Here is a 20,394-nt window from a genome sequence, read left to right as displayed (position 1 = left end):
CATAAAGGAGAAGAAGAAGAATGTTATACCTACCTAAATTTGCAATTTGCAAGGTCGGCCTTCTCTAGTAATTATAATGAATTCGGATGATTGACATTGATGCATACCAAGACTATATTACTTTGTAGCACAACGTATATTTAGGTCCTTGCTGTTCGTCCGTATCTAACTCACTGATAGCATTTGGTATGGCATGTTCCAAAAGTTGGTTAACATATTGGTCCGCCGATTTGTCAATGTATTGTGCCTTGGCAATTGATAAACGAGATAAAGTATCTGCTAAATACGTAATGCCAGACTCATACTTAAGTAATTGTTGTATGATTGGATTCGGAGTACCCATCTTTCGATTCTGGGGCAAGGTCGAGATCGTGGTGTGAAGAATTCAGAGCTTTGCTGTCGGTGATAAATTGTTCCAAAGAAGATACAGCTTAAACTTTTCTTCTGCCCAGACTATCGCCAAGGCGTCACGCTTCGTTTGAAAGTGCTTCTTCTCTAGGTCTGTAAGAGACTTATTCGCAAAAGAAATAACACTGTTCTAGGCCTCCTTCTCTTCAACTAACACTCACTGATAGACTGCCTACCAAAATCAAACCCATGACATACTATCTCATTCAGATACTATAGTAGGTACTAACAAGTAACATTCATTGAGTCTCCCAATTTATTCCAGCTGTGATGAATCGTCATCTAATTGAACGGATTCTTCGTGGAACTCATGTGAGAAACATCTGGCCAGATGGCGTTTCATGTTTCCGCTTTTCTTAGTGGAATAGCCACAGCTGTTGCAGACGCGAGGCGATGACCTTCGGTACGAAATGGCCAACTCCTGTTTCACTATCTCGCCGAAGTAGGCCGACTGATGGGCGGGGACCCGCTCGATGCACGCTTTCAAGTGTCGTTTCAGATTGCCTCGTTTTCGGGTCGTGTAGCCACAAATCACGCAGATGGCGGATAATTTGCTTTGATCTCGATTCACGGGCTCCGGTTGAGCGCTTGAAGATGCCGAAATGCTTTGCGTTTCGGATTCGTGACTGTCTATGGCTGGGTTCATAGCATCACCCGGATCAATTTCTTCAATTTTGATATCGGTTATGAATGATTCCATTTGTCCGTCGTTGCACGTATTCAACAAATCGCATTTAAGTTCTACGCTGGCAGTTTCAGTTGTGTGCTTTGAAGCTTCTGGGATTATTTGAGTCGTATTCTGCTTAGTAGTAAGCAGGCATTTGCTTCGATGACGCTTCCGGATGGTCGTTGACTTCAGCACTTTGCCACAAAGTTCGCAAGGGAAAGTCCTTTCGATCACTTGGTGAACTTTGACCGCTCGTCTTATTCCATGATGATTGTGAATCTCTTGATGTCGTCGTAACTTTATGCCGTAAATAGCTTGATATCCACATGTTACGCATTCAAGGCATTGTATTTTACGTGAAATCACGGGACAAAAACCAAGAGCATAATAGTATCCTTGCGCACATGATCCGCTGTTTAAGTGCGATCGCATTATCTTAGCACTCGCCGCTCGAAAGATGCAAGTGTTGCAGACCAAGTACAATTTTACTTGCTTCCTAGAATGCTTCAATTCATTCCGATGCAATCTAATGAAGAAATATTTGTCTTTTACAATGACACACTCTTCCGGGCTAATTCGCACTAGTTCCTCGGTCCTCTTCACTGCCAGTATTCTTCGAATCAAACTTTGCCGCAATGATGAATCTTTCGGAACGTTTCCTTTATTTGAGGGAACTTTCTTTTTTATATGGTATTCTGCTGCCATATGATTGGACAATTCCTCATCGGAACTAAACGATTGGTCGCATTTTGTACAACTATACAAACCTCGAATCCCTTGTATAAAGTCTTGATGTAGCGTCCATTGCGTTGCATTGCTGAACCCCCTTTTGCAGATTGGGCAAATAAACTGGTCAGAATGCCTCGAAAGTTCATTGTCATTTCTGTGACTTTCATGATGTCTGATTGCGTGTTCTTTCAGTTCGCCGAAATCCTTTGTCCTTTCATTGCACTGTTTGAAGCAACAGTGGAAGGCAAGCGCTTGACTATCTACTGGCTCCAGTATGGGCTCGCTAAAATGCTTGGAGCTTGATTCAGTAGGAACAGCACACACAATGGACTGATTAACGCATTCCTTGTTCCAATCATTATCAAACTGTTGACTACAAATCGGATTCGTTTCGACTAGATGTTTTGCAACTTTCCGATTTCGCAGCTCCTCTCTGAATAATGCATCCGTGTGACGGCACAGTTTCCGGAAGTTGTAAGCCATCATCAAACTGCTGAGACAATCTCGGCAAATTTGTTGAGGCAATAAGTCGCTGTAGGAAACCTAGAAAAAAAAGGGCTAGACCGAGGTTCTTTACGTTTTCCTTGGATTATCTACCTACCTCTAGTTGAGTGCAGTATGTGAACATATCGGAAATTATTTCTGTCCGGTTTTCGGACCAAGCGCTCAGCCAAACTGGTTCAAATGGCGCTGTTTTACAGCAGATTCGACAGCTGTGTTCCATGGTCGTCATGCCGTGCTAAAGTTGTTATAGTTTTTTAGAAACAATAGTTATCAATCTAAGAGCACCGCCACGGGAGTCCTCATCGCTATCCCTATTATACCACTCCTTTTCGGGTGCTATTTTAGGATAGCACCCCACCTTCCCACCAGTGGTTTCTATTTTGGGATTAGGGACTTCAAAAACATATTGATTTTCCACCGTGCGTTGCTAAAAGCGGTCCTTACTTTTTATTGGACGTAGTACAAATTAAAGCAAATTAAATATGTCCAAACTTTTGATGAATCCTGCATAAAGTGACAAAAGGGTCACAGACAAGCACACGTAACACTTCTAACATTTCGTCACAAACAAGCAGACGTCTCCGGTCTCCCTCTAGTCATCTCTTATCGTTTTATTTTTTAAAGAATATTTAAACCAAATATTCTGTAGTTTGCAAATTGTTCGCAGACGGCGCTCACATAATTTTTGCTGCCGCTTGACGTTCGCTCACTACCGGCACCTACTGAGCGTTTTGTGAAATAGCGTGTTTGGCATTGGGGATTATGTTCACATGACGATGATTTTAATAGCAATTTCTTTCAAGTGTTACGTTTGCTATTCAAAATCATAGTCGCCGAAACATATTCACCCAATCTAGAAGGATTGAGTTTGGCCAATAGAGTGGCCAATCATAAACTAGGTGACAATTGTGAGCGCATGTAAAATTTGAACAAAAACGCTGCGAACGCCACAGATGGGCAATTGGCCAACTATTAAATTTTTAAATAAACGTGAATCGGTGTACGTGGGAATTATTAGTGCTGCGTCTGTTTGTTTGTGATAGGGTTCTGGAAAACATCTAGTCACGTAAGACAAAGTACATCAATATTCACCTCTTGCTCTATTTATCCACTGCTGTTCATTTTCCACACCACTACTCAGCTCACTTCACCGCAAAATGTAAATAAAGAAAGTGACGTCACACAAACCATCGGAATAGCAACTCAGTGCAAGATTTGAGTGGGTCCCCAAATGTGGAAACCCATCGCTAATCCCATGTCGCGTCCTTATTTTTCATTCCCGTTTAGATACCACCGGTGTGAACATGGGTCCCTATTCAGGGCCCGGAAATAGGGATAGGGACCCAGATAGGGACGCCCGTGGCGATGCTCTAAGTAGTTATTCTTATACTTTTTACGTGTGAACTTAAGCCAAAACAATCGAACGATTTTACGAGTCTGAACGTACTAGTTTGTTTATTACCTAGTACCTCACATTGCGCACAATTTCCTTTCGATGGGGATTGGAATATTTGACATAAATAGCATTACACCGTCAACAATATTTTGTGAAAAAAACATTAGTCACAGAGAAACAGACGTCACACTCTGCTGGCCGATTACCTTTTTAACGGCTGATTTAAATATTCGGCAGTTGGGTTGTTGGTCGATTGGCCACTTACGGCTAGGAAACGTCCATAAATTACGTCACGCAAAAATTTATCATTTTCAACCCCCCCTCCTCCCTATGTCACACTTTTTGTATTGCTGACTGCGCCCCAAATTGGACTGACACAATAGTGTGCACACACCTTCAAAGTGTGATTGCAGCGCAGGGCCACGTCGGATCGAGTTGAGGTCTTCGGTGCACTTATTCCTTGTAAATGGAGGAATAAGTGCACCGAAGACGTTGAGACGATCCGAGGCAAATGTGCACTTTTATCACACTTTTTAGGCGTACCAAAAAAAGTGTGATAGTCCAATTTGTGATGTAGTCTGCAATATGAGACCTCTACAATTTTTGTATGGCACGAAATCTAATGTCGTTTTCGTTTTTGCGGCGGTGCTACACCGCTTCGTGCTACACTTTTTGCTGAATAAACGAACAATTTCGGTGCAGTTGCATTGGTGTGCGTGGTGCGTGTATAAACACCAAAATATTGACAATTTTGCAAACGCTGATTGGTGGACACGGTGTGCACCAGCTACCGATTTTTTGAGTGCTACCATAGCAAGGGGTTGGTCACTCGGCACATTGTGCCCGGCACACATGCCGGCACATCTCGGCACACATGCCGGCACAATCCGGCACACATGGGCACAACATAGAAATCCAACTTTGCGGTATGGAATCAAACTGTCATTATACTTACGATTGCAAAAAATCCCTTCATACAGATTCTAGACAAGTGTTCTGGGTGGAATTTTGTCGGTAAACACAAACTAGACCAATAACATTCGCCAAAAATAGACAGGATTATAATTAGCGCAAAAACATTCTAAGAAAATATTCCACTGGGCACATTCGGCACACCTCCGGCACGTTCGGCACACTTCGGCACACACTGAAAAACAACCGGCACAGTTTAGGCACATATTGGCACACGCTCAAAAATCACGGCACAAATGAAGTGTGCTGAATGACCAACCCCTTGTACCATAGACTAATTTCAAGACCTCGATGTATCAAAGAAAACCATTAAATTTTCTGTGTCCAGCCCGGTACCCAAGAAATATTCATTACCGTGTATTTTTTTCCGTGTAAATAGCCTTTTGTGTAAATTATATTTAGCGTGTTACACCAATGGGCCTTTTCATTTGACGTCTTAAATCAGCTGATTGTTCGGGCGTTTGACAGTTCTTCTATGAAGATGACACGTTCTTGTTAGCAGCTGTTGTTCAAGCTTTGTAAACAAATGCATGCACGGATCTGTCACATGAAAAGGCCTATCTGACAGCTCTGACAGTAAGGGGCTAAACATAAATTACGTGAAGTGGATACCGAGGATTGCTCACAATCTGCGAACTTGACTGCGAAAAAAATCGCGACCATGACGCCGCTGGTGCTACCCGCATAGAAAAATACAGTTTGCCATAAACTCCAAACAATAGATTGCATCTAAGTGTTACTGTAAGTTTATCACAAACAGTTATTTTTGTGTTGTACAATATGTAACTCAAAACTGAGCACAATAAATAACAGTGTGTGCAAATTACATCATATATTGACAATATATTATAGTATGAAAGCATTGTTGAACAACATGGAGATGAGCATTTGTTTGAAATTGTGGCAATATATGATGACCTTCTGCCAAATGGTCGATTTCTATATTTGCACAACACAAGAATACTTGTACATTTTACAATACATTACATCTGTTTAACAATTTGACAAACTGTTGCATCACGTAATGGTAGTTGTGAGCAAAATAAGTTTTGTGTGTTTTAATTTCTCATCACTACTCCGCAGTCATGTTTTGTTTATTCAGTTCCGGCGTTCCGGCTCCAAAAGTAGAACTGAAAAGTGCCGGTATTTCCTGCTGCATCTTGGATAGCACCCGAATCCCCAGCGATCTGGATAGGTGAGGCAACGAAAGACGATGGATGATGCAACCGTATTATGAAAAAGCATCAAATTCCACAACGCCACCACGGAAGCAACACAAGGGAAATCTGATAACGATCCGGCGGTTCAAAATGATTTCCTACGTGGACGGACGTGTAGACTGATCAATAACAGACCAGAACCTTGACCAGAACAAATGGAACCTTGGAGCAGATCGTGAAGGTAAATAGATTTTTTTTCTTGTTTTAACGGTATCAAATCTTTGAACTTTGTTTCGTTTTGTTTTAGGTGTCGAAGGAAATCGAACCAGGAGGCCGGGGAGTGGCACATGAGGCTCGTTTGAGCGGGATGTTGCAAATCCAGTACTACAAAGAACCTGTGAATGAGCGAAGATCAGATGGACACGTACAATCCCGCTGAATATCGAACGTGAACCAAGGTCATGCTGCTTCTGCGATAGTTTGAGGATAGTTTCTTCGATATGCGTGGGAAATGCCGTCGGTCATTGAGTTTGACAGCACCGCTGCCTGATAACTTACTCCAGGTCGTCATCAACATTCTATGCCATCTATTGTGGTCCCACGCCACCTGTTGAATATCAAATTTTGTGCTTTTTCAAGTGAAAACGTGTCTTCCAAATGTACCCAATATTGCTCTGATGTTTTAGTCAATATATGCAAAACTCATTAATATTATTTGTTACTTTTTTTTGATGCAATTTGCTTTTTTCTAGTAGCTGCTTCCGCAAAAAAAGTATTTTTTATGTAGTGTCAAATTCTACGATTGAAATTGTTTGCGGAAGTAGCTACTAGAAAATAGTAAATTGCCTGAATTGAAAATTTATGTCATAATACTAGATTCAAACAATAAGGTATACTGTTTATTGAACTTTATTTCACAATTAATGAACTGTCTGCCTCAGCGTCGAAAATTTTCCCCAAATAAACGGTTTGACAATTTCAAAACAGTTTGACATGCAGTTAACCTTGCTGAAAATGGATAGTATGTCAACACTAAGGCTTACAGTATTGCAAAAATTTTGTTCGAGAAAATGAGCATTTTCTTATTGTAACATAACTTAACCGCCTATTCCCCATATTGTAATTTTCTCAAAAACCATCTATCAAACTGTTGAAACCGTTTACGGTACTGTTGGTTTACTGTTCCTTTGGATGTTATACGAAGCTGTTGAGATACTGTAGTAAATGGTTCTGAACAGTATGGTAAGCAGTACCAGTACAGTTCGTGATTATGCGGGATCATGCGCGGTGCAGAAAAAGTGCTGCACCGGTGTAGCACGAAAATCAAAAACGAACATTTTCGGTGCAAAAGTGCTACACCGGTGTAGCTCCACCGCAAAAACGAAAACGACATAAGCCTATCCATTAGCCTGGTACACGGTTTATATGGGAAAATACAAAAAATGGAAAAACTCAAGTTCCTGTATACTTTTTGAGTTCCACTTTGGTCCCATATCAACTGTGCAAAATTTCAGATCGATCAGAAAAACTATATTTTAGCGCCCGCCATTCTTAGTTTTTCATACGATTTACTATGGGGAAATTTTACTCCTGCAAAGAAAAATCGCTAGGAGTCACCCCTAGATCCCTAAAAATAAGTCGACGAATGATTTCTGTACACGAAAAGAATTTTAATGATATTCTTCATAAAGATTAATTTATGTTAATCATTAGATACGCTGTAATTAATTTCATAACATAAACTTATTGTGTTCATAAAAAAACTTATTATTAACTATAACATTGACTTATACCATGTATAAGTTTTGTGTTATGGCTGAAAAGTATAACATTCTCCTAATATATTTTCTAAGGTTTGGTTTTGAAAACTTCATCCACCACAAACAAACGGTGTCGTCGTCGTCGTCAACTGAAGAAGCCATTGTGGCATTTGTCCTTTGTGAACCTGTAAAATCAGTTGTGAATCACGGTAGGTGTAATAATTAATTGATTAATAATCTTTTTTTTTGTATGCTTTAGCTCATTGAACTTTTATTATCGACAGAGTATCCCGGGAAATCGCTACACTATCCGGAACAACGAAATATCGGTGCCAGCAGTTACATCATGGCCAATGGAAGCTGCCCGTCCAACAGAACCGAAAATCGGAACTCTATCAGACGAATCCAAATGAAGGGGAGTAGCATCATGATGGACACCAGATCGTTTTTCAATTGCAATAACAACACTGCAAGCAATCTCACCCTGCAGGACATGTCCATTTTACCATCGCAATTCAACGGAGGCATCTCTTCATTTGACACAAACACCGTCTCCAAATCCTTCGACAGCGCTAACAGTCAGGAATCTTTCGTCGACGAGGTGCAGCCACTTCAACGGTGCTTCAACCGCTCGATCCGTACGAAAAGGGAAGCAACGGTGTTAACGACATCTCCAGCAACATCGTCGAAGCGGATCCTAGAAGGCCTCGATACACCAACGCAAACGAGATCGCAATGTTTTGCCGTAGCTTTCTTGCAAGCGCGCTAATTGGTACCAAGATTAAATAAAACATCAATGTGCGAATTGAATTCAAAACTTATTATTACTATTACAAATTATTACTGTTACAAAAAACAAAAAAGAAATAAAATATTCAGGATCTAAATCAAAATATACGCTTATTAGCTTTATTAGATTTAACCAATAAACGCCATAACACGTCTAATAGAAGTTATTACAAAAAATGAATGATATTCATAAGTTAAACTTATACTTTTTATTCATTGTGTGTTATGATTTATATAACACTTTCAAATTAGTTTTAAAAGGAAAACGAAATGGCAAAAATATATAACATATTCTTATACATTCAATATGGAAATTTTTCTTCGTGTAGAAAACTTCACTAGGAATCAGACCTCTGAAGACAGCAAATCGATGCGACGTTCGTGGAAAAAGTTATTAGGCCTCACCCGATCGATGAAATAACGAGATTTTATTATTTATTGTTATTCCTTACATGTTAAACAGCGTTTGCATGTCATTCGGTTTTCAGTCAATAACTTTTTTCACATGCCTCAGATCGCTTTGCGGTCTTTGGAGGGTTGGTTCCTCGTAAAATTTCAAACAGAAATCATTTATCGATTTATTTTTAGGAGTTAAGGGGCAACCTGTGGCGATTTTTCTTTGAAAAAGTGATTTTCCCCATACTAAATCGTGTGAAAAATTAAAATGGCTGGCGCTAAAATATAGTTTCTCCGATCGATCTGAAATTTTGCACAGTTGATATGGGACCAAAATGGAACTCAAAAAGTGTACAGGAGTAAAATGTCTTTTTGTGTCCCACGCTACTATCCATATAAGTGAGAACAAAATGATGTTTACAAAGTTCTTACAGATAGATTAACACGGGAAATCTGAACACAAACCACTACCACACAAGAATTTGGATTGGTCAATTGGCTTCTTTAGCGGTGTTGAGATAATTCCATATTCTGAATCTGCATGCAAAACTGAGCCGAAATCCAAATTTTCATGAATTTTGGTCCCTGGAACCTATTTAAAAATCAATTTGAAGTTTGTATGGGAGCGATTTGTCGAATCACCCCTCGTCGTATTTTGTACTGGGCGGAGCTGTCAAGCGCAGTTGCCCAGCTGTCAAAAGGTGATTTCGGAAAATCTCTTCGAAATCGATTTTAGGTACCAAAATAAAGTACTAAAAATCTGAAAAAAATCATAGTGGTTCAGAAAAAGGGGCTTTTTAAATATTGACCATCTTGCGCCAAATACGACGCACAGGCAAACAGAATTGTCCCACCACAAAATATGCACACCGGTTTCAGCATACATTGGTTGATGTCGTCGCTACAGTTTTCCAGTAACGGAGCGTTTTTTTTGGGGTGGTGTTTCGACTAATCGGTTTGTTTATGCACTGTTTCCTTTGTTGTTGGATGTGTGAACATTGTGCTGTCAAAGATTGAACATTTGCACGATCGTCGCGAAAGCCTTGCAAAGCTCAATAAAGCTATCCACTTATCCGCGACCAGTAATGGCGGCGGCGGGCACTACTAACCGGTTCGGATTTTGACGTTTCTTGGGGGAAAGTCAAAACAGTTTCATTCTCCTCCTCACTCCTTCACCCACCGTTCGGAGGCGCCAACCGATTGCCATCCCCAAGAAACGTCAAAATGCGAATCGGTTTGTAGTGCCCGCCGCCGCCATTACCGCTCGCGGATAAGTGGATACATTTCTGGAGCTCGATTTGAATAGGTCGTATGTGCTTTCGTCGATATAAAATTCGATCAGTTCAAGCATAATTTTTCAAATCGACGTATCTAACTTTTTCACTGATCTGAGTAAATTCATGGTCAATGTTGACGACCATTTCACTAAAATAGTTTTTTATAAAAATACTTTGCATAAGTTTTTTCGTGCTTAACATCACCAGGGATATAGCACGCACTAGGTAAGAAACAAAACCTACTCATTCCATATCATTTTCACAATGAATTTTGACAAAAATACACATAGGGTATCGCGCCACTTGGGCGGTGGCTTCTATATTCGTCTGTTTTCCACTATAACTTAGTCAATTTTGAACCAATTGGCTTGAAATGTTGCACACGGGTAGATACTATACCTATCTTATGGCATTCCAAAAGTTGTGTCAATTGGTTCAAATTTGACTGAGTTATAGTGGAAAACAGACGAATATAGAAGCCACCGCCGAAGTGGCGCGATTCCCTACACCGGGTTGGTTAGAGATACGTCATGACAGATACGTCGCTTTTGTATGGTGCCAGTTTGGTGTATCTGTTACTTTTGATTTTGGCTAGATACGTCGTTTGGTTTTCTCATATATCAAAACGGTGTATCTATCAGTAAAGTTGTAAACATCAAAATAGTTAGATACGTCGTTTCGAAAAATATGCTTAGTTAAACAAATTAAGCAATAAATCATCAAACAGTGATGTGGATTCCTTGGTGGATTCTTTAATTTGCTTTATGAATCATGCATGCAGTAGTAAACCCGGATTTGTTTACATTCTCGAGTTACGTCGGATTGAAAAGTTATGCTTGAGTTTATTTTAGAAATAGTAGCAATATGGCTTTTAATGATAAAACCGAAAGTCGGTTTTGTAAGGAATCGTCTATATGTATTAATTTTGTTGAATTTCAACAGTTTCCGCTATAAGAAGTGAATCCAAATGATCGAATTTTATATTGACGAAAGCATATACGACCTATTTAAATCGAGCTCCAGATTTTTCTAATTTAAAACTCCAATTGAGTTCAGCCATTGAAGCTCCCCCCGTCAATTACACCGTCTCGGCCGGCGCTCCGCTCGATCTGTCAAATCATTTTTGCGAAAACCGCATTCGTTCGCCGCCACGTTTAGAACGCGAAGACACACACTCATCGCCTTTCCAACAAAACAGTTCGGGGTTCGGTCTTGTGCATCCGTGTTATCCGCGAAAGGATTCGATTTCATCATCCACTCGGTAGTGAATCAGTGTGCATTGTGCAGTTTCCCTAACCCGTCAATATGGTTCTGGATTTGGATTTGTTCCGCAGCGACAAGGGCCACGATCCGGCCAAAGTCCGAGCGAACCAGGAGCTGCGCTTCAAGGATGTGGGCCTGGTGGACACGGTCATCGAACAGGATGGCGAGTGGCGCAAGTGTCGCTTCAATGCGGACAATTTCAACAAGCTGAAAAACCTGTGCAGCAAGGAGATTGGCGAGAAAATGAAGAAGAAAGAACCGCAGGGGGCGGAGGACGAGCCGGTGCCTGAGGACGTTGCGAACGATTTGCTCGGGTTGAAGGGCGAAGATCTGAAGAAGCTGACGGTGAATCAGATCAAGAAGGTACGCGGATTGATCGACTCGGCGGTGGTTGAGAACGAAAAGAAGCTGAATGAGGCCGAAGCGAAGCGGAATTCGGCGCTGCGTGAGGTTGGAAATCATCTTCATGAAAGTGTGCCGGTCAGCAATGATGAGGACGAAAACAAGGTAGAACGTACGTTCGGAGATTGTGAGAAGAAGCTGAAGTACTCGCACGTCGATTTGATTGTGATGATTGACGGAATGAATGGCGAGAAGGGTGCCGTGGTGTCCGGTGGCCGAGGATATTTCCTAACCGGTCCGGCTGTGTTCTTGGAGCAGGCTCTGATTCAGCACTCTTTGCATATCCTGTACGGCAAAGGGTACACTCCCCTTTACACGCCGTTCTTCATGCGGAAGGAAGTCATGCAGGAGGTGGCCCAGTTGTCACAGTTCGACGAAGAACTCTACAAAGTGGTTGGAAAGGGAAGCGAAAAGTCGGAGGAAGGTAAGTTTTATCTAGCAAGGCAAGTGAATTATTTTAACCAATAGTAAACTCATTTCTAATGTAGAGATTTCTCTAAACTAGAATCTGTTCTGCTGGCTCAACAGTTTTATGAACAGATTAGGGTTGCAACTGCATGTATGCAAAGAAGCCAACTGTCTCCGATTTACCATGGTATAGTCCACTTGGAGTATAGGACGGTGCTTAGTCTGAATCTGCATATGTAATTACTTTATTACGAAAAAAATGAAGCACTTCAAATTAAAATATACCATATTCTAGTGGAACCTTACAAATGCGTAATGAAAATGGAACATCACATGGATATGAGCCTCTGCACGAATCTGGCGTACTGCTCACTCTCACAGAAAACTTGAAAACAGTTCGCACAGTAAAAGTCAAATGTGACTTTTACTGTGCGCGCTGTTTTCAAATTTTCTGTGGGAGTGAGCAGGACAGGGCAAATTCGTGCAGAGGCTCATACACAACACAGAACATATAGTTTGCTCTGTTATCCTAGTGGATAACAAATTCCGATGAGGATCGCGAGGTTTCGTTGGTCCATCAGTCAATCCTGTAATCGTATTTTTATGGGACGTTGCCTGTTTGAACGTTAGTTGCTTTTATAAATTGAGTTTTGTCTAGGAATTTTTACTCCCAACGGGGCATTCTAATTCGAGACGTTTAAATTTTGATGTCCCTGTGAGGGAAAGATTCACATATCTTCTAGTCAATCATTGCCCAAAATGATCTGAGGGTCGGCCATCAAAATAAGACTGATGAGATCTTATGATGCCCTATTACTCCAGAGCCCTACAAATGTGGATTCCACTTGAGAAAATATTAACAAATTAAAGTAGAACACGTTATTCTGTTATAATCAACGCACCCCCAAGCCGTGGCCAATCTGCGTTGAATCGCTGGGCGATACGTCTACCAGTAGACTTGTATCTGCCCTATGCTAAACCGATTAGCATAGCAAGTCTTTTCCACTGATGAGTAGGCTCGAATGTCCCGCCCCTCCCTATAACCCATAGGGGGAAATAAGGAGTTTTCAGTTTCAAGTTTTGCATGGATCATGACACCAACTCTTTCTACCATAATGCTTTGAAAATTCTGAAATAAAAGAAAACTAACATGATGAAAATAATTGAGATACAAGTTTTTATACAAAACTAGCTGTCCCCGGCAAACTTTGTCTTGCCCACTGCGTTTTTTGACGTTTCAAGTCCCCTAGCCAAGCCAAAGTTCCCGTTCAAAATGTATGAAAACCCGATTTTAAAAACTCTCAATTTTCCCATGTTTTTTTGCCTCATAAACCTTCCTTGGATGAAAACTAACAGAACAAAACTTAGACGACCCAAATCGGACCCTCCGTTCGCAAGTTATGCGCGATCCCACGTATGCCACTGCATTTTTATATATATAGATTTAAAGATCAGTTATTTAAAGGTGAATTGAAGAAATGTTAAGTACGGTGCCTATTATAAAATGTTCCGCACCGCCACGAATGTCATGAATAAGCAAACACATAAATATTCTATTTGCCTAGTAGTAGAAAGAGTTGCGTGCCTGTTTATAAAAGTTTGTACTTATCTTGATTGCTCCGGACAATTTCCGTTTGTGTTGGGGAGCTTCGTGAGTGTACCAGGATAGGTTTTCTTCAAAAATATGGCGTTTTCTGGAATTAAAAAATAAAATGAAATACTGGGCCGCACAGCTCCGCGGCCCACTTATATTAGTATAATGTTTATAACAAGTGATACATTTTAGAGAATACAATTCTTAATCAGTATAAATAATAATTACTAGGTTCTACTTTATATGCTACAAGATAGATCCATCCACCATTTTTACTATTAAAGTGTACAAACTTATTGACATGTTAAGTCACCAGTGAATCAGTGATTCAAATACAATGTAGTGAAAATCTTGAGTCGATAGCATTCAACATCCGAGTTTTTACGCATATAATAACGTTACAGTGATTAATTTAAATATTACTCAACAAAAAAAAAACATTTATTTTTAAGCAGATACGCCTACCAAATTACTGTGTAATAAATAATTATCCTTAGCCATGCAAAATAAAAACGTGATACAAGAGTTCTCATGTTTATATCAATATTGTCATGCTATCCGCTCCTGAGTTCAATTTCAGTTGAATTAGAAAACGTTTACGAAGAAGAATACCTAAATTACATTAATCTGCTTGTTTACACTACTCTTGCTACTTACTATTACGTCTACAAATGAATAATGTTAGTAGAGACTGGTACTAAGCCATGTCGGTTTCTCCAGCACTACTTATAGTCAACTGTTGTTAGGTCATGCGACAGTGCCTAAGTTCATGCTGGAAGAATGGCAAAATCAAGCGTGTGAATAGACAACAGTGTGGTTATTTGGAGTCAGATAGGGTCACATTGGTTAGGATGGAGTCGAATAAAAAAGGAATATTCGAGACGAATATTTATTCAATTATTAGTTTACTACAACGCTTGACAAAAAACGATAAACCAAATCCAAGCTTACCAGTTTGGCACCTTGCCAGGGGAACTTGGCCGTGTATCCACAGCTCAGGGATTAACTTCATACCGTCAATAATGTAAATTATCAACTATACTCTTTTGTGATACTTTGACGGAATATTATTTGGAGTAATCTTCTGAGACACACAATCCGGGCAAATTGGATTGTCAGATAATCAGTGCCCTTTCAGCACCAGGTGTCACATCACGATCATTAATATACAGGAGTATAAAAATTACAAGATGTGATGGCCGGAAGAATACAGTGTCGAACAAAACTACTGCTTTGTCCGACACTGCAGGTAAGCTAATTCCCCCAACAAATTAAAGTAGAACACGTAACACAAAATTAAAACTTGTAACTTCCAATTACCTAATAAAACACACGTTTAGTCAATTTGAATTACCGGATTATACGAAAACCGAGTATGGTCTGTTCGACGATCAGAAACATTTTTAGAGAAAACTGTGTAGGAGTTTCTGCAAATTTTGTACATGATATATACCTAATATCATGTGGGATTCTCGGAACGGTTTACGAATAAAGCGGACGAAATATACTGAACCCAAGAATGTTTTATTTTCGATACGTATAGCGCGATTGAAAGCATCAGACTGACTGTCCTGTGTACCGCCAGTCGGGGTGACATTGGGCCTGGGGGGTAACTTTGGGCCAAAAATCAAGAAAGATGTTTCGCTCAAAATACTAAAATTTATCAAAGTGATTATCAAAAAGTGGATGGTATACGGTAAATATAACTTGCGTTGACCATCCGATGTAGAAAAAAGTCACATTCAGTCAATTTTCTATTAAGAAAACTTGATGTGAATTTTATGGTTAGGCGTACTGTACATATGGGCCCATATAGCCGAGGCGGTAAACGAACGGGTATTCAGCATGACCATGCTGAGGGTGACGGGTTCGATTCCCGGTCGGTCCAGGATCTTTTCGTAAAGGAAATTTCCTTGACTTCCTTGGGCATAGAGTATCTCCGTGCCTGCCACACGATATACGCATGCAAAATGGTCATTGGCAGAGGAAGCTCTCAGTTAATAACTGTGGAAGTGCACATAGAACACTAAGCTGAGAAGCAGGCTTTGTCCCAATGTGGACGTTACGCCAAAAAGAGAGAGAGAGAGCGTACTGTACAATATCGTTGTTTTAAAATGTCCAGCAGAAAACAGCTGAAAACCGAACATGTAATGCATTACTGTTTTCTCGGTGTGTTAGGTAGTTGTTTTGAAAAGTATTTATAATAAGTTTTCTTGGTTTTGTATGCTATTTTGCATGGAAAACTTATTTACTCAAGCTGTAGTACAAATACTTCGTTTTGGGAGTGACTTTGGGCCATATAAAAGCAATGAAATCAGTACGAGAACCTTACAAATGTGAATTAAAACGACTGAGAGCATTCACATTATTTTATGCATAATACGGTGTAAAATTTTGAAAATAAATGTTAGATTCATGCAAAATTAAATTTCACGCATATCAGTTGCTAGGCAGATGATAAAGAAATATTACTTTCGTCTTTTAAGAATGTTAGTTGGAGTTATATTTATGCACGGCGTGTGTATGGGAAAGGTTTATAACAAAAAAATAGGCATCGTCAAATTTTTCGCTATTCAAAAATAGAGGCTTTCAGCTTTCATTTGCACGGTCCCTCAAAAAAATCCACCGAGGGATCTCGAACAACTTTTTCAGAATACTGTTTTTCCCCATACAAAATGAACGGTTCCAAATTAATCCCTTTTCTACTTAACAAACATACCCAATTTTTGTATGAAAAAGTTCCCCCGATGGAATATTTCGATGTTGGGCTTGAATGAAAGCTAGAAGCGTCAACTTTCACGTAACGTAAAAATTAGCGATGCTTATTTTTTTGTAATAAATTTCTTCTACCAGACACACCGTGTATGGGATAGTGGATATATTATGTAGGAACGTTGATCGTTTACAATGAATGTGGTAAAATTGCCACGTTTGTTTGTCTGTGATGTTATTTTGAAGTGACTAGACACTGATAGGTTGTGGGCAAGTATCTATATATTTGATAGTTTCGATTTTCAAGCGATATTATCTCACATTGAACTGTTTTGTTTGAATTTTGGTGTTTGGCCCAATGTCACCCCCTAGAAGGGGTGGAATTGGGCCAATTTCATTAAAGCTATATCATTGTCAAAATTAAAGTTAAAGCATTTTCACTTTAAACAATCCTAAACAGTATAAAAATGAACGTGTCTACCGAATACAACATTGATTTAGAGCTAAAATATTGTTGTAACGACCTACAAAGAGATGTACTATGCAATTTTGGCCCAATGACACCCCCACTAACGGTACCTTCGCTGTCAAAGCGATAGTAGTGAGAGGTGTGCACAAGACAATGCGAAGAGTGTGTTGGGCACCACCACAGTCATTTTGGGACGGATATTGTTGGATAAATGTACAACTCGTGCTGTAAAAATCTCCATCTTCCAACTCGTTGCATAAATAACTATTAGTTTTTGATCGACACGAATGCACCCTTCTGGTGTGAAGTGTCGTTAATAAATAATGATAATAATAGTTTTTGATGATTTTAGGTGTAACCGATGAAAAATACCTGATCGCAACTTCGGAACAACCAATTGCCGCCTACCATCGAGACGAGTGGATTCCGGAGGCGTCCCTACCGATCAAGTATGCCGGATTGTCCACCTGCTTCCGCCAGGAGGTAGGATCGCACGGACGCGACACCCGCGGCATCTTCCGAGTGCACCAGTTCGAAAAGGTGGAACAATTTGTACTGACTTCACCGCACGATAACAAATCGTGGGAAATGATGGACGAAATGATCGGCAATGCGGAACACTTCTGCCAAACGTTGGGCATTCCGTACCGGGTGGTCAACATTGTGTCCGGTGCGCTGAATCACGCTGCTTCGAAAAAGCTCGACTTGGAGGCTTGGTTTGCCGGTTCCGGTGCCTTCCGGGAGCTGGTGTCGTGCAGTAACTGTTTGGATTATCAGGCTAGGCGACTGCTGGTGCGTTACGGGCAAACCAAGAAGATGAACGCTGCCGTGGAATTCGTGCACATGTTAAATGCTACCATGTGCGCCACGACACGAGTCATTTGCGCCATCCTGGAGACGCACCAAACGGAAACCGGTGTCAAGGTGAGTGGGAGTTCGAGTGACATAATCGTATACCAGGGAAATCTAAATTCATTCGATTTTTTTTAATCCCCAGGTTCCGGAACCACTGAAGAAGTACATGCCTGAGCAGTACCGTGACGAAATCCCATTTGTGAAACCGGCCCCAATCGATCTGGAAGTTGCCGCCGCCGCTGCCAAGAAAGATAAAAAGGGAGGCAAAAAGGAAGGTGCTGCTGCATAATTATACCTACATCCAAACGCATTATCGAATACATAGTAAGGCATAATGATTGGAAAAGCATTTACGGATGACAACAACACGTTTTGCAAAATTGCATTGAATTTGCCCAGGTGCACCAGATCGAAGCGAACATGCATTAATGTATCTCAATTTCTATTCACTGCAGAATAAGATGTACTTTTACGATCCGTTAATAAAGTCTAACTTGCATGCTTAAGGCTGCTTACGAAGTCGAAAGTTGTTATTTGTTGTTCGAAACTAGGTATTTTACCGATTTTTTTTTGTTCTACAAAAAGCAGAAAACACCGTTCGATTTGTTCATTAGTATAGGGATTTCTTTGCGAAAATAATTAGTACCACGTGATAGCGCTAACTTTTGATTCATTGTGTAGATATATGAAACTTATTTGCATACATACTTACTGATACTTTGAGCTGTAGCAATGAGCGTCGATCGAAATGTCTCCCTGTTATGTTTTGACTATATTAATTTTACCGTGCACCCTTGCACTAATACACACAGTGGTAAGTCAGTTGAGAATGGACTCGGAAAATAAAGAACATGAAGTTCGCGGTTGAGGATTAAATTCGGTTTTATTCATTAAGTTAAACTCCGGAATAAGCCATAACATTTGGCGACGAGGCGGAAACAAACCACGGAATCGATTAAGAGTGAAAGTCGTTCGGGTTCTAACGCGTTGTTTTGGACTACGGTTGAGGGAAAATTTCCACCTGTAGCAGCTGAATCGGCGTTCAAGTCAGCCAGCGTCGGGCCCAACAGCAGTGAGAAGTGATTAAATTCGAAGGTGAACAGTGAGAGAAATGATGGATCCGATGAACCAATCACATCTCCCGGCATTTGACCCGGGTGAGACGTCGACTGTGTCCGCGAGATGGAAGAAATGGAAGAGGTCATTTCAAATCTTTCTGGATGTAAACAATGTCAACATACCAGCACGAAAGAAATCGTATCTGCTACACTTTGTGGGACAGCAGGTGCAAGATGTGTATTTTGGTTTACAAGGCGATGAGGAACCTGTTGCGCCGCAGGGTTCCGATGTGTACGAAGAGGCGGTGAAATTATTAGATAACTATTTCCTACCGATGAAGTGCCTGCCACTCGAACGTCACAAGTTCAGAAACTTAGAACAAGCTAGTGACGAACCAATAGAAAAGTTTGTCCTTAGATTGAGAGAGCAGGGCAATCTTTGTGAATATGGTGACCACCTGGAAGAAGAAATAAAGGAGCAGCTGTTTGAGCGGGGGAATTCCGATGACCTACGAGCCAAAATTCTTTCCAAGTCACAGATGACCCTGGCGGAAACTGTAGAAGTTGGCCGTTCGTTGGAAACCATCGGAAAACACAGGCAGAGCTTAAAACTGAATGCGATGCCGGTGGAAGTGAATAAACTGAACAAGATTTCGAGTAAAGTGAAAGCAAATGTGAAGAATGAGTGTTATCGATGCGGTCGAGTTGGGCACTTTGCAAATGACGAGTCATGTCCAGCAAAGGATCGAAAGTGCGAGCGATGTGGACTGGTGGGACATTTCAAAAAGCGTTGCAACACGAATCCGCAGAAACAAAAAGGTCGTGGTGATAAGCGGCTGCGACAGGTCATGACGGATATGCGGGTTGCTGATTCGGATGACTCTGATGACACGGGAAACAATAGTGAAGATTCGGATGAAGAAGTGCAATATCTGTTTGCAACAGACCCAGACAAAGGAGAAAAAGTGGTGTGTGAAGTGGGAGGAGTGAAAATTGAGTGGGTGGTCGATTCGGGCGCAGGCGTTAACGTCATCACTCGACAAGCTTGGGACTTTCTGAAGAAACAAAAAGTGCGCGTAACATATCAATCGACCAGTGTGAAGAAACCGTTGAAAGCGTATGGCGGTCACCCTATCGAAGTTGCGGGCATGTTTTCAACTACGGTGGCCACGAAGAACAACATAACCGAAGCGGAGATATTTGTGGTTGAAAAAGGAAGTTGCTGCTTACTTGGTCGCAAGACAGCAAAAGCGCTCGGCATTCTGAGTATCAATACGTCAGTTTGGTCGGTGAAAAGGGATGAAGGCGAGCGAATTGGGAAGATTATTGGAGCAGTTGCAGAGATTCAAATAAATCCTACGGTGCGGCCGGTGCAGCAGACTCAATGTCATATTCCGATTCCACTACGAGAGAAAACGGAACGAGAGATACGAAGATTACTGGACCAGGATTGTTGCGGATAGCAACGAGGTTATGATGTAACGATAAAAAAAACGTAGATGGCGATGCGAAAACCGTCATAACTTCAAAAACTTTCACAAGAAACAGAAGCTAGAGAAACTATCCCAAACCTGA

General features: G+C 40.8%; 2 protein-coding genes across 3 annotated transcripts; one reads left to right on the top strand and one right to left on the bottom strand.

Annotated features, from left to right (window-relative positions):
- Positions 1–117: 117 nt before the first annotated feature.
- Positions 118–3,733, bottom strand: LOC109416788 (zinc finger protein 865-like). Of its 2 annotated transcripts, XM_019690846.3 has the most exons (3): positions 3,699–3,733; positions 2,406–2,543; positions 118–2,347 (listed from the first exon to the last, which is right to left on the bottom strand). In XM_019690846.3, exons 2-3 carry the CDS (start codon positions 2,535–2,537, stop codon positions 665–667), a joined length of 1,815 nt encoding a protein of 604 aa, XP_019546391.2. In that variant the 5' UTR covers positions 2,538–2,543; positions 3,699–3,733; the 3' UTR covers positions 118–664. The 2 variants fall into 2 exon arrangements, with proteins under 2 accessions (XP_019546391.2, XP_029720036.1); XM_029864176.2 differs by lacking the exon at positions 3,699–3,733 and having other exon boundaries at positions 2,402–2,530.
- A 7,478-nt stretch (positions 3,734–11,211) lies between these two features.
- On the top strand, positions 11,212–18,280 carry LOC109402598 (serine--tRNA ligase, cytoplasmic). The gene is made up of 3 exons (XM_019675301.3): positions 11,212–12,147; positions 17,259–17,830; positions 17,904–18,280. Exons 1-3 carry the CDS (start codon positions 11,364–11,366, stop codon positions 18,048–18,050), a joined length of 1,503 nt encoding a protein of 500 aa, XP_019530846.2. The 5' UTR covers positions 11,212–11,363; the 3' UTR covers positions 18,051–18,280.
- The last annotated feature ends 2,114 nt before the right edge of the window (positions 18,281–20,394 follow it).

Source organism: Aedes albopictus, chromosome 2, assembly GCF_035046485.1.
Source record: "Aedes albopictus strain Foshan chromosome 2, AalbF5, whole genome shotgun sequence".
NCBI classification, from domain to species: domain Eukaryota; kingdom Metazoa; phylum Arthropoda; class Insecta; order Diptera; family Culicidae; genus Aedes; species Aedes albopictus.
Note: the sequence above shows the minus strand (reverse complement) of the source record. Positions and strands in the feature narration are given on the sequence as shown.

What these genes read in the sequence shown, in the direction of transcription:
- LOC109416788 (XM_019690846.3), bottom strand. Translation starts at nt 2,537, where the DNA reads ATGACGACCATGGAACACAGCTGTCGAATCTGCTGTAAAACAGCGCCA. An exon ending in CATACTGCACTCAACTAGAG is followed by an intron (nt 2,348 to 2,405) that starts GTAGGTAGATAA and finishes TTTTTTTTCTAG; the next exon opens with GTTTCCTACAGCGACTTATT.
- LOC109402598 (XM_019675301.3), top strand. Translation starts at nt 11,364, where the DNA reads ATGGTTCTGGATTTGGATTTGTTCCGCAGCGACAAGGGCCACGATCCG. An exon ending in AAGCGAAAAGTCGGAGGAAG is followed by an intron (nt 12,148 to 17,258) that starts GTAAGTTTTATC and finishes TGATGATTTTAG; the next exon opens with GTGTAACCGATGAAAAATAC. An exon ending in AAACGGAAACCGGTGTCAAG is followed by an intron (nt 17,831 to 17,903) that starts GTGAGTGGGAGT and finishes TTTAATCCCCAG; the next exon opens with GTTCCGGAACCACTGAAGAA.